Here is a 14,975-nt window from a genome sequence, read left to right as displayed (position 1 = left end):
TACATGTTCACCTGCCAAATTAATATGAATCACCGGGGTAAAGTATATCAGTATGTACTATGAGGTTATTCGGGTGCATTTGATATCTGAACAATACTATCGGTACTGGCATGACCCAGACCAGTGGCGAAGCGGTTATTTAAAGCTACTCCTAATCAGATGATTAACATAGCACTACCCCGTAGTACGTGTCTGCCATTGTTCTGTGCCACACCGACACGACACTCAGTCATGCGAAACAAAATAGTTACAACGTCTCAAACCAAACATGATCTGGCCATTTTAAGTAGTCTGTGATTTTGTGAACCCAAGGACGGGATTCCCTTTATGAGAGTTCACTTATTTCGATTTAAAATCGTTCACCATAAATGGAGGAATATATTTACCATTGAGTACCAAGGACTTTGGTGAATGTTAATCACCGTTCCACAATTCTGAGGTAAATATTTATGCACATCTATAAGCAATGTGCAAACAATTGCCAAGCATCGCAACACTCTTGTAATGTTGACGAAACGAAAAGCTATAATACTTAACAGATACTGGGACTTTTAGACTACATGTTCACAACGAATCTCTAAAACATGTTGTGACGATGATTTGCCTGTTCCACAACCTATAACAGAATTAATAGACGATATGATATATCTAGGTCATTGTATTATAATCCTGTCATAAATCACGAGAGGAATGGAATGACTTAACCTTGTAAAGGTAAACAAATACATGTACGTATCTTTTTATTACACGCTGGTACATCCACCAGGAAAACTTGGAATGAAGTAGTTACATATAAGATACATTAAGCGTATTTTGAAATGTCAAATGTTTAATTTTCATTGTGTCATTTGTCTAACTGTGAATATTCATAACCCGAAGATATCTTATCTTGGTTTCAGTTTACAAAAAAACAGTTTAAAATGTTGTGTTTGTAACATAATTTGACAAGACGACCACAACGTTCTCAAAAGGTGAAAAGTCCTCGACCCCAAACTTCTAGTGTCCTTAACCCCTATATTTAGACAAAGGCTTGTAAAAAATTCAATAGACTTGTTGACAATTGGATCATCGAATACTACACGTCTTTTAAACACATCCACTTAAATCAGGTAGTTCTGAAATTGGTAAAGTAGTGTGATGTGATCTATAGGTATAGGGAGATATTGCAAACTGTTTTCAGTACAGTCTAACAAACAGCTGAAAACATATCTCTCAAAGCGTCTTTGCTTTGCGGTGAATGGACAGAATGTCCTTAGTAAGAATATAATGCTTCTTTGGACTGTCTAATTACAGTTGAATAAGATATAACAGGATATGTAACGGACACAGGCAGTGTTAAATACCTCTAAGGCCAAACCATATAGAATCACGCTTTGATTTAAAAAGTCGCTTCCGATGATGGATTTGTGGCTAGTTAGATGATACAGTTTCATTTTCAGATTTATCTTATGATTATTCAAACTAATGCCAAAGTATCTCTAACCCCTGATGCCTGTGTCACTGCCCTTTGCAGTGCACTAAACGAGGAAACAAAATCAATGTAAAGAAAACCGCTTCTATTTTACTCAAAGTACTTTTGTCTGAAAAGCGAATATTCGGAACCTACTCGCGGAAACGTTGCTACCATAGATGTACTCCGAGCAGGTATTCCTTTCCGATTGAGTTCGCCCTTTATTTTGGTCAACATTGACCTTATATGAGTGTACTGCCAATCCGATTATCCCCGAGAATAAGAAAACACACATATGCATTCAACCGGAATCAGTGTCGGGTGTCCCAGACTTATCATTATGTGTGATATAGGACTTTTTGTAAGCAGTCATTTATATTCCTGGTTCAGTTGTTGCCACAACGTTTACACATGGTTATTTTTACAATACAAAAAGTATATATCGTAATTACAATGTATGATTACAGCTGACCCCTTCCTTCTCCAACCCCAAACCCTCCCAAGCCTTTCGTAGGCTAAGAAGAAAGAATAGACCCAACGAAACTATCAGTTTAAAATGGTCAGCGTATCCTCCTTTCTACCATATTGTTTTTTTTGTGAACTGGTCTTCCTTTATTGCTGACCACATTAGCTACCGATTAATGACCCCAGCTGACCTTATTTATTGTGTCGATCGGCCATTAAACCATATATCATGAACAAACATCCAACACAACAAATCAACAAGGTAGATATATATAAGACATATACATTACTGTATGAAAGTAATATTGCGTGACGTCAAGCCTTCACTAAGGAATTCATGTATTTATTTCTGGTAATATACAATATATTATAATATAATTCATGGTTTCTGTATGTACGTCTATAATTAACAACACAATAGTTGCCTACCAAAGCAGACTCAATCTACACTAATGAAATTGTATAGTCGTTTATTTTGTCCTTCATATTTATGTATTTCCCTTTCTCTCAGCGTTTATACGTCATTTTGATGATTGGATGGTCATGTTACACACAATACCTTTATAATTGCAGATTCCAGTTCCATGTGGATAGTGGCTATTGTTCTCCTGTATGTCACACGATTGCTGGCTGTTTCTATTACATAAGACTGTGTATTCCGATTCCACTTCACACAACATGAGAAAGAAGAGGAAGAAAAATAAAAGAATACAGATGTACAAAAGAATAAACAACTAATTTAATTCTACTCATTCATACAAGTGAAACCTAGAAAGGTCGTTAGTTAAATATTCTTGGATATAAAATAAAACATGTCTGACACGGAAAGAAAGAAATCAGGAAAGATAGACACTATAAAAAAAAGTTATAAAACAGGAGATGTAAATGAGGAGACAAGACGAAAGAGCTCTGCAAGATCAGGTAAAAGTAATGGACTGGCAAATCTTGATGGCTCTGGAAGAGCACCATCTAGGAAAAGTGTCACGCCTCATGTAGGAGATGGAGGAGCTGACACAGGCAGTATTGACATACAGCGTGTAGGGTCTGGAAGAACAAATACTAGCAATGAAGAAACCAACAGGACTGGATCTCAACTTGCAGGTGCAAGCAATGCACACGAAGAACGGGACGAACCTGAAAGATCAGCTACTAGAAATGAAGACGCCAAACGTGAAGGATCAGGAAGAGCAGGTTCAATAGATGAAGATAGCAAACGAGAGGGGTCTGGAACAATATCAACTAGAAATGACATCACAGCACGCGAAGGATCTAGCAATGAAACGACAAAGAGGAACGAATCTCGAATGGAAGGTACTGGCGATGTACAGAGGGGGCGCAATGGGTCTGGAAGAGTAACAGGAAGAAACGAAGAGACGATACACGAAGGCGCAGGAAGAGCAGGCGCAAGTAATGAGGCCATACAACGCGAAGATTCGGTTCAACAGAGAGGAAAAGATAAAAGATTAGATGACTCTGGAAAGGCAGGTACTAGCAACGAAAACACAGTACGGGAAGAGGATGTAAATGCAGATACTAGTAATGGTGGTAGTGAACAACATGGAGCTGAAAAAGGGAGTAAAGAGACAGAGAGGACGGGATCTGGAAGGTCTGCCACAACAAATGGAGACAAGGATCGAGAGCAATATGGAAGATCAGGTGTTAGCAAAGATACAGAGCCACGGACGACCGGACAGGCTGACAGGAAAGGCAAGGGCGTGAAACAAGAAGGTTCTGAAAAGGCAGAGGTTATAGACAATAATACTTTGCAAGAGACATCAGGAAATCTGAAAACGGATACTAAACCAACGAATGGTCAGAAGACAGAGACTGTGAAAGGAGAAACCAAACGCGAACAGTCTGGTAAGAAGGACATTAAAAGTGAAGAAATCAAGAGACAGGGTCTAGGAAAGGCAGTTTCAGAGACTGTAGATTTAGTAACGGAAGAAATAACAAGGTCGGAGACTTTCACAACAGAAGGCAATATTGAAAAGGACAATTTCTTTCGTATATGCAAGTGTTTGGTGAAACATATACCAACCATCTTAGGGGATATTTTAGCAATACATGTAGCACCAAAGAAGCTCAGAGCTACCATTCAAAAGAAGAAGACGATGCAGCTTAGTCACAATCAAAAACACGTCATCAATGAAGGGAAGATACCAGATTATACCAAGTTTGACATCACCCTGTTTCACTTATTGTTCCGGAGCATATGCCCAAAGTGTCCCAATCCGTCCCATGACTGGGGAACATACCCAAAGGCTGGCGTGGAAATCACAGTTGGCGATGACATAGAGCGGATCCAGAAACTAAAGAACAATGCGTATGGGCATCTTGATTATTGCTTACTTCCAACAACGAAATATAACCGGATGTGGGAGGAACTTGGAGATTTGATCAGTCGACTAGAAAAACTCGTGAAGCGTGCCACTTATAGAAAGGCATTGGACGAGATAGGAAAAGCCAGGATTGATCCTCTGGTGGATGAGGAGCACGTGCGGACACTGAAGGAATGGCGGGATATGGATACACAGCTCGACATTAAAACGGGTGGTATGTACAGATATATTATATTTCAGATCGACTTTTACCTGTTATGTTCTATCCTGATTCGTTGACACGTCAGTGTATCTGATATAAACTACAATATATAACACGATAACAAAAATCTTAGAGGAAGAAGTGTAGTGAACAAAATGAGCTTTTGGATTATTTAAAAACAAAATCTGGGTTTGACGAAATGCATATACGTGATCCGAGTTATGATTAAACATAATTGCATGAATGTTTTGCTTGTAATTTTCAAAATTTGATTTTAAGACATCTCGACCACTGTTCGTTTTAAAAACAAAATTTGTTTCCACTATGATTATATATATATAGTATATATACATGAATATTAAACCACGATTTTCTTCGCGGTCATTTTGCTTGTTATATTATTTTAGAAACTTTGAAACAACTTGAACCAGAATTTAGGAAGACCAGGAAAAGTGTCGACAAAATGAAGAGAATAACATGCAGTCAGCCTGGTGAGATATAATACAACGCGTAGCTTAGTTTAAAAACATGGCTGTGTAACAACTGCTGTACAGTTGACTGCTCTATCACCAACATACCATCTGATATAATGCTGTAGGTAAAGGTCGAGGTAATCGGGTAACGTAGAATAATATGTAATGTTTTGTTCATTTCAGTTTAAAGGGTAAATGTTCATGATCGATATAAATTTTCGTATAAAGTAAAACCTCGTTATACTGCCACCAGTTGCCCGGATACATTTTGGCGTTATAGAGGGGTTTTGTTTTTAAATGATGGAAACATATCACGAAATTCTAGAGATGAAAATAAAACAGAGAAAAATGGGCCATGAAATATATTATTGGCGGTAAGCGAGGCGGCAAATGATAAGAGAGGCATTTTATCGAAGTTTTATTGTAGGTTAAATAAACACATCATCGATATATTAAAAGGTGAAATTGAGGGTCTGTTCTCTCTGTTACCTGTCCCGATAAATTTTTGATAACTTCAGCCACACATTGAGACCAAAACACGTCGCCCGATAGAGGGACACATGGGTATACCACAAGTCTAGTCGAAAACCTTGCCACTGCACTTTACAATTATATTGTCTATTATGAATTCAATTACAATCTTGTTTTTATCCTATATATACTTATCTTTGATTGGTTGTGTTTCGCAAAATATGCTTCGATATTTTAAAACTATATATTTGTAACACATTTTTTCGTGCATAATAAGAGAACAAAAACGTTAGCTTGCTAAAATGTAAGATTGCAGGATTTAGCTAATTCAGTCAAAACGAATTTTAGTCGGCACACTTTTCGATGTGATCGTATTGCGAATAAAGCAAATATATATATATATATATTAATAAATGATAAGGAGCGAAATTGATTCATGATATATCACTCTGTGGTTTAATATGACGTCTCCAGCGCGCATTTAGTACTTTTTATTTCAACATTATAGTACATCCTCGGATCTTTTCACAGGGATTCTCTCCAGAAGTCGCCATGACCCCGACTCAATAAAGTCACGGATGGAAACCATGGAGGAAAATCTTCTCGACACAAAAAAGAAAGTGCGCCAGACCAAATGTAAGTCATCATAACTGGTATTTTTTCATATGAAACAGTGATATTATAGAGTCAATACAATACGGGTTGGGTCAATGTAATACGGGTCGGAGTTCGATGCCAAATGACAGTAACCAATTTTATCTGATTACAGCAACTACCGGTATCCATAATCCCAGTTTTCAATTCATTTGTGTAAATCCCATGGCGCAATTGACAGGCAGTTGTTTTTAGCCTACCATTATCAGATGGATCTGTCCTATATGTCATACAAAATCCCCTTGGTCCCTACAGTTGTGCATGTTTCATTTTGAGACTGATCGAAAAAACAAGATTGCAACCTGGCAGCCATCTTGAATTTTGAGAGTAAGATTTTGTTTATTTCTCAAGAAATACAGATGTTTCCCAAGAAGTGGTTATCTTTCTCAAATGTGCGTTTACTGTTTCCTTGACTCAATGAAACAGATGAGAGAAAAACAGTCATATATAGAAATAATGAAGATGGTACGATGGTTGGCTCCAAGATCCCTCATGGATCTGCTGTTGAAGATAAGACGTTGATAGATAAGAATGATGTCACCAGAACTTTTACCTTGTGCAAGAGTATACTATTACTTTCGAACGTTATTTGTTAATAGGGTCGAGAAAAGGACGTCATCGATATCTTTATACTCTGAGGAATGGTACAAAGTATATCTTTTCTGTGATTCACATGCACTGTAGTATCCACTGATGACACTTTTCCTTCCTTTACCTCTGTATTTCTCCTTCTGGAATCATTGTAGTTTTTCTTTTCTTTATTACTCGAACTCAATAATATTAAGACATTCGAGCAGAAATAGTTTCTGGCTATTGGTATGAGATACATGTATTGGTTTATTTCATGAATTGCATTATTCACTCGTGCACCTACTGTTTTGTGCTTACCTAGTCGTCTTCTATCTCCTCAAACAGTAATATATATCCCTTTTTAACAACTCTGACGCATTAGTTATTTTACCTTAAGTATTCAATTTGTATTCATGTATACAGTTATATTCTTTTTCCTCCACTTAATGTCAATTAATCAACACCTCCTTTTTTATGTTGTAAATCGAAATGAATTATCCATATTAATTGGAATTATCCACAATTTAAAAAATTGCTCTTTAAAAGTTTTTGCAATTGAAAATGTTCCCATTTTGCCTCCTAATGCTGATCGCGGTGTAGGAATTTTCGCTAGGAAATGGTTCTGAAATGTATACCTACTATATATAATCTTTAAAGATATCCGCGCTTATACTTTCGACGCAGCAAACGAAGGCATTTCTAAATTTACAGTATGTTAATGGTGTATTGCTTTATCTTTTGTAGACGACTTACATGTAGACAATATGCTCTTAAAAGTGAAAACCATATGTTACAACTTGAATCGTATGTACATGGCCATTAAAATTCTTTTCAAACGAATCGCTTATTACCTTATGGCATTTAATATAACCTTATATAATGTGATATTGCGTTTAAACGTTAGCCAAATTACGTAAATTTGTTTTACAGATATCCAGAAAATACGAGAATCCACAAAAATCAATGTACAAAAACTGGACGGAATGCGAGGTATGTTTATAGGCTGGTGAAAAGATTAAAGCAATTTTAACAATCTTAAATGTTAGTTCGAGCTAGAAAATATGAAATATAAAGATTACAAGTTGCAATTTCACTTGGAATATTTTCTACATCGTCTTCATATTTGTTTTGCAGCTTACACCAAAGCTTTGCTAGTTGACTTCGAAGAAAATGTCAGACCATCCTTTATAGAAACACAAAACTTCAATCTGGCCAAACGGATATTTACGGATTTTGGTTTTGTGTTTCTAGTCGGAATTCCAGGTGAAGGGAAAACCGCTATTGGAATGCACTTGCTGAATCAGCCTTATCCAGACGATTTAGAACAGCCTATACGACTAATACTTACGTCGCCCAAGCAATTTACAGATACCATCGATCCTACCAGGAAATACATTCTCTTCATCGACGACATATTTGGCAAATTATGTAAAGATCAGTCCTTTATCGATGGCTGGACTGATTCGTTTGAAGAGATGATTAACCTCCTTCACAAGAAACGTATCCGGGTGATTATGTCAAGTCGTTCGTACATGTACAAAGACTGCGCGCCTTTGCCGGCCATGAGGAAGCACATCCGGTCACGCTTAGTGTTGAATTTGACAGAACGAGAGCATAAATATGTTGCTATTGAAAGAAGACAAATACTTGAAATACAAACAAAAAACCAGAAAGCTTTAGTTCCTGATGAACCAAGAAATATCATATTGAAATCCACTCCAGCTAATTTTGGATTCCCCGTCTGCACAAGACTTCTCCTCACATCAAGGGTAAAACAAGCCTTCAAAACACCTCGTAAATATTTCATCGAAGAGTTTGACAATCTGTTTTTGGTCAACCATACAAAATATGTGGCGCTTGCAATAGTGTTTCTAGTGTATTCCGATATCGTTTACGAAAACCATGACAATCAAAGACAACTCAGCATAGACCTTGCCCGTTTATTCAAAGCAAAGGACCTAACTCCTAAGGTAATTGAAAATGCTCTGAAGAGTATGGAAAATGTGTATGTGTTTTATTCCAAAGCCAACAAATGCTACCAGTTTATACATGATGTTTTACATGAAGCAATGTATCAATCTTTGTCGAAGCATTATCCCCGAAAGTTGATAGCCTCCTCTCCTTTAGCATACATTAGCTATTTCTCAATCACCAAGAACGCGCAACAGGAGTATGACATGACTGTAAATACTGAGAAGGATACAGCCGTTCATTTTCCTGTTGATCATCAAATCGCCTTAAAGGAGAGAATTGCCCAGGAACTGGGTACAAAGCAACCAGAAAACTTCAAGACAGTGGCCGGAATGAAAACATGGCAACTTGACGAGGCTTCAAATTTTCAAGAGGTATTTCTGAAAAGAGACGCATCAGGTGTGTCACTACTTGTATACGCTGCCATGGTTTCAAACGTTGACCTGTTGCAGGCCATTTTGGAAACAGTTCCTATTCGTAGCGACGAAATGGCGACAGACATCTACAACGCCTTGATCGAGTCCTGCAAGCGCGGAAATCAGAGGTGTTTCTTCTGTTTGCTTAATGAATGGAAGGGGGAAATGAACTCTGAAATGGCCCTTGCCGCAGCTGAAGGGGGCGACAAGGGTATTTTGAAGCATATTCTACAGGAGGTGAATGTGGGAGTACGTAACAAAGATGGTGATACTTTGCTCATGGTTTCTTCAGAGAAAGGACATCTTGCCTGCGTCAAACTTTTGACGGACATTGATATATCTACAGTGAAAGAAGTTGGGTATAAAAAGGGAAGTGTGTTACATTGTGCTGTACAGGGCCAGAACGACGATGTGATAAACTGGCTGATAAAGAAAGTAGCTGATGACTTGTCAGTAGAGGAAACAGATGAACTACTTGCAAAACGAGACAGCAATGGTCGAACGGTTCTACATACAGCGATATGTGAGCAGAGCTTAGGAATAGCACGAGTACTACTCGAGTCCTTCGACTACAGTTATCTCAGCATTACCGACAATAACGGAGAAAACGTTTGGCATCTAGCGAACTATAACGCTAAACAAGAATTAGTAAAATACATGCTGAACAATGTTTCCGAAATCGTCTCATCAACTGATGATTCTGGAGGGACAGCACTTCACCATGCAGCTGCAGGTGGAAGCGTTGACATTTTCAACGAATTACTGCAAGCTGGTTTATCGCCTAATGGAACAACAAATGATGGAAGTACAGTGCTACACAAGGCAGCGCTTCACGGCAAACTTGAAGTTGTCAGATACATACTGCATTCAATACCAGACATTCTTAAGAAAAAGAACTCTTCAAAGTGGACTGCCCTCCATTCCGCCGCAGCAGGGGGAAGCGTTGGTGTGTTCAATGAACTTTTAAAAGCAAAGTTAGATCCGTGTGATCGGACAAAAGACGGATGTACGGTGGTTCACATTGCAGCACTCAATATTCACGAAGAATTGATCAGATTTCTTGTTACAAGTAGGAAGGAACTCTTGCCTGAAACAAACGAAGATGGAGAAACAGCACTGCATTCTGCCGCAGTAGGCGGTGATATCAACGTCTTTGATATATTAAGGAAAGCGGGGTTGTCCCCGACTGCTAAAACGAAAGAAGGCAGAACAGTACTGCAGATAGCAGCATATTTCGGACGAATAAATCTTGTGAAGCACATCATCGATTCTCATCCTGAAACTGTCACATTACGGGACATGTCAATGCGAACAGCACTCCATTATGCTGCAGTCGATGGAAATATCAAGCTGTTCACCGACCTCCTAACTGCAGGGCTGCAACCAGCGGCTGTCACGGAAAGCAAAGTATCTGTACTGCATATAGCTGCGTACCATGGTAACATTAACTTAGTCAGGTATTTAAGAAGAAATCACTCCGACATATTTCCCCTGCAAGACGATCAAGACCGCACGGCATTACATGCTGCGGCTGCTGGAGGAAATGTGATTGTGTTCATGGAACTGTCAAGGGCCGAACTATCACCAACATCAGTGACGAAATCTGGTGCTACTGCCTTACATATTGCTGGCTATACAGGTAAAGTAGAACTTGTGAAAGAAATTACTGACAAGTTCTCTCAGATTGTACCGCTTATCGATAATCACGGAAACACCGCTATACACTTTGCAGCTGCGGGTGGACATATCAATATTTGCTCAGAATTGGTCAAGGCAGGGCTTTCCCCAACTTCTACAACAAAGGAAGGGAGCACCATTCTCCACCTAGCTGTTGAAAATGGCAGAGTCGAAATGGTGAGTCATATTATCAATGAAGTAACGGAAATTATTCCAACAGTAAATAAGAACGGGGAAACTGTAATGCATTACGCGGCTGCAGCAGGAACGGTCTACGTCTTCCATAAACTGACCCAAGCCGATCTTTCACCGGAAGGAAAGACGAAGGACGGACTAAGTGTTTTACATGTGGCTTCGTTCTGTGGAAAGTTAGAACTAGTCCGGCACATCCTCAGCAATATCCCAAACGTCGTATCAATGTCGGACGATTCGCACTGGACCGCATTGCATTCAGCTTCAGCAGGTGGAAATGTCGATACCTTTGCTGAACTTATTCGTTCAGGATTTTCACCGAAGAGTGTAACATCTGATGAGTGTACTGTCTTGCATCTAGCCGCCTTCAATGGGAACGCAAAATTATGTGAATATATCAGAAGTAACATACCTAATGTTGTTCATGCTTTGGATAGTGAAGGTTGGAGTGCTTTGCATGCAGCAGCTTCGTCTGGTAGCTTAGACACGTACAAGGAGCTAGTCCAAGTTGGACTCTCTCCAATGACCACTACCAAAGGAGACAGCACAGTTCTCCACATATCGGCTTATTACGGTCATGTGGATCTTGTGAAATACATCATCAAGACAACACCGACATTACTTTCACTGATCGACAAGGCTGGTCGTACAGCTTTACATGATGGCGCAGCCTCTGGAGATATGCAGGTATATGATGAACTTAAAGATGCCGGGTTGTCGCCAATGGACTTTCCTCACGATGGAACAACTGTGTTACATATTGCCGCAGAGAACTGTCACTCGGATCTGGCTAGAAACATCATCATAAAAACGCCAGAGATAGTTTTATACATGGATCACAGTGGTAAAACAGCACTTCATTCGGCGGCAGCTGGTGGTACGTGGGCCCTTTTTAAGAAAGTGTGTCAGTTTGGTATAAGTCCTAAATGTACAACCGATAATGGCAGCACTGTTCTCCACATCGCAGCAGAACATGGCAACGTCCCTCTAGTCAAGACACTCGTCCAAGGTATAAGCGATTTAGTTAAAACTGTGGACGACGAAGGACGAACTGCTATGCACTTCGCCGCAGCAGGTGGGAACGCTGACGTGTTTGATTTGTTGCTACAAGCAGGTCTTACTCCTGAACCGGCGCCAAATTCCAGCAACAGTGTGTTACATGTAGCTGCATATAAGGCCCACGTAGATTTGGTACGATACGTCATTAGAAAGCTTCCCGACATGGTTCCTCTCACAGACGAATCAGGCTGGACGGCTTTGCACTACGCGGCGGCAGCAGGGAATTTGCAAGTATTTTTCATTCTACTGAAAGCTGGTCTGTCACCAAGACATGCCACACATGACGGAAGTACTGTTCTACATAAGGCAGCCTTCTGTGGGAATCTTGAGCTTGTTGAGTTCATTCTAGAGATTGTACCTGCAATTATCCAGAAGAGTGATACTTCAAGCTGGACCGCAATTCATTCTGCCGCGGCTGGTGGTAGCATGAATGTATTTACGACTCTGATTGGGATAGGTCTGCCCCCAAGAGCAAAGACTAGTGGTGGAAGCACTGTGCTTCATATAGCAGCATACAACGGCAGATTCAATTTGGTAGAGTTCATCATCAATCATATGCAAGACATTATACACCCTGTTGATGAATCTGGAAAGTCCGGATTACACTATGCAGCTGCTGGTGGCAATGTAAAAGTGTTCAATGAACTGGTACATGCAGGACTTTCTCCACAGGCTATAACTAAAGATGGAAGTACGGTCCTTCACATCGCTGCTGCAAACAAAAGAGCAGAATTGGTGCAATACATTATTGAAAACAACCCAATCATACTTCCTCAAGAGGACCTTTCTGGTTGGAACGCCTTACATGCTGCAGCTGCGGTGGGTGGTATCGAGGTAATCTCACTTCTTGTGGAGGCAGGAATGTCTCCTGGCATTCCAACACAAATAGGGCGGACAATGCTTCACGTGGCTGGATTCAAAGGCCAAGTATTGCTGGTAAGGCACATCATCAAACATTACAAGGATATCATAAACGTCATCGACAACACTGGAAATACAGCAATGCACTCAGCTGCGGCTGGCGGAAGCGTGGGAGTATTCATAGAACTACTTCATGCTGGGATCTCTCCCCAGGCCACCACCAACGATGAAAGCACAGTATTACATATAGCAGCAAACAATGGGAAGACTGATATCGTTCGCTACATTATACAATATATAAAGGACATTGTGCCGCTTACAAACGATACGGGTAGGTCTGCATTACATTGTGCAGCAGCTGGCAAAAATACTGGAGTTTTTGACGATCTTATCCGAGCTGGGTTGTCTCCTAGTGACATGACAAAGGCTGGGAAGACAGTATTACATGAAGCAGCCTTCTGTGGGAAGCCCGAGTTCATTGGAAGAATTGCAAAGAAATTTCCAAGAATTCTACACATGACTGACGAATCTGGTCGAACTGCCTTACATTACGTTGCAGCAAGTGGAAATGTTGAAGCGTTCAACGCTCTGATCATGGCTGGCTTGTCAGCAGATGACACGGCGAAAGACGGAAGTACTGTTCTCCACATCGCATCGTTCAATGGAAACTTAGAGCTGGTCATACATATTGTGGACAATATTATAGAAATTATTCCAATGATTGACAATAGTGGAAAGACTGCACTTCACCATGCAGCTGCTGGTGGTAAGGTAGAGGTCTTTATAGAGCTTCTACATGCTGGATTATCATCAAAAACTACAACAAACGATGGAAGCACCGTCCTTCACATTGCTTCTTACAATGGAAAACTAGATCTTGTTCGCTACATCATTCAAGCTACCATCGATGTATTACCTCTTGCGGACGAGTCTGGTCGCACTGCGCTACATTATGCCGCAGCTGGTGGCAATGTGGACGTATTTGTTGAGTTAGTTGAGGCAGGTCTGCCTCCCAGTTCTAAAACATCCAGTGGAAGCACTGTTCTCCATTTAGCGGCAGCAACCTCACAGTTAAACTTGGTTGAGTACATTCTCTCAACAAACCAGAACTTTATCTTCTCTACTGACAGCCAAGGCAGGACAGCACTTCATGTGGCTGCCGGTAAAAATGGATCGTCGGAAGTTTTTGACTCTCTCGTCAAAGAAGGTTTGTCTCCCATGTTGAAGGATAACCATGGTAACACACCACTAGATCTAGCCAATACTCTTCTTCACCAACATGTGAAGAAAAACCATGCAGATTTCCATGCCTCCTACCAAAGAATCAAGACACCCAAACCAGATGACACACTTGATGAACAAAAGAAAGAGCCAACCGCGAAGGAGAAAACAAAAAATCAGAAATCTAAAGCCTGTGTGATTCAGTGACATTGCTTTTGGGAAAATCTTCCTTATTCAGACACAATTGCTTTGGACTTAAATGATCAAATGAGCAACATGTATTATACTACTTATACGAAGCATTGAATACGAAACGGTATAGACAAATAAATTATCAAATTGTCAGAGGCCTGATTCGTTGTCAAGACGCAATAATGTTCTGACGACGGCAACAGTGATTAAAGGATAATCAACTTACAAAATGTCGTGTTTTAAAGAACCTTCGTACATGATATGTGTATATGTGCTAAAATAACTACAAGTGATGCTTGTATATGAGGTTGAAATGCATTATGTAATTGTGTAGACTTAGTCTGTATATAAATAAGTTTAAACTATCTTTGTGACCGTTGACACAACAAGAAAATACTGAAGTGTCAACAAATCGAATTCAAAATCGATAAAACTGTAGTAAATAAGATCCAAAGGCAAAACAGGGGAAAGTTTGAAGAGTACTATCATCTAGCGTATGTGTGTGTGTGTGTGTGTGTGTGTGTGTGTGTGTGTGTAGTGTATGTATGCATGTGTGTATTGTATGTATGTATGTGTGTAGTGCATGTACATGTATGTATGTATATATGTATGTATGTATGCATGCATGCATGTATGTATGGATGTATGGATGTATATTTCTCTTTTGCTTCATCTATATACATATTCTCAATCATTTTATTTAGTAAAAAAAATGTTTTGTAAGAAACATATGTTTAATATACATGTATGTTAAGACTCTTT

The 14,975-nt window shown here is 39.6% G+C and overlaps 2 protein-coding genes across 2 annotated transcripts; both read left to right on the top strand.

Moving 5' to 3' along the window:
* Window positions 1-363: 363 nt before the first annotated feature.
* Window positions 364-8,136, top strand: LOC110465286. The gene is made up of 7 exons (XM_021520998.1): window positions 364-439; window positions 2,489-4,468; window positions 4,864-4,947; window positions 5,932-6,036; window positions 7,555-7,614; window positions 7,759-8,089; window positions 8,121-8,136. The coding sequence occupies exons 2-7, from the start codon at window positions 2,728-2,730 to the stop codon at window positions 8,134-8,136; spliced, it is 2,337 nt and encodes a 778-aa protein (XP_021376673.1). The 5' UTR covers window positions 364-439; window positions 2,489-2,727.
* Window positions 8,137-8,151: 15 nt separating this feature from the next.
* On the top strand, window positions 8,152-14,763 carry LOC110465343. Its single transcript, XM_021521096.1, has one exon. The coding sequence runs from the start codon at window positions 8,157-8,159 to the stop codon at window positions 14,226-14,228; it is 6,072 nt and encodes a 2,023-aa protein (XP_021376771.1). The 5' UTR covers window positions 8,152-8,156; the 3' UTR covers window positions 14,229-14,763.
* The last annotated feature ends 212 nt before the right edge of the window (window positions 14,764-14,975 follow it).

Source organism: Mizuhopecten yessoensis, unplaced genomic scaffold, assembly GCF_002113885.1.
Source record: "Mizuhopecten yessoensis strain PY_sf001 unplaced genomic scaffold, ASM211388v2 scaffold11069, whole genome shotgun sequence".
Taxonomy (NCBI): Eukaryota; Metazoa; Mollusca; class Bivalvia; order Pectinida; family Pectinidae; genus Mizuhopecten; species Mizuhopecten yessoensis.
The sequence above is the reverse complement of the archived record's forward strand: the minus strand, read 5'-3'. Positions and strand labels throughout refer to the sequence as shown.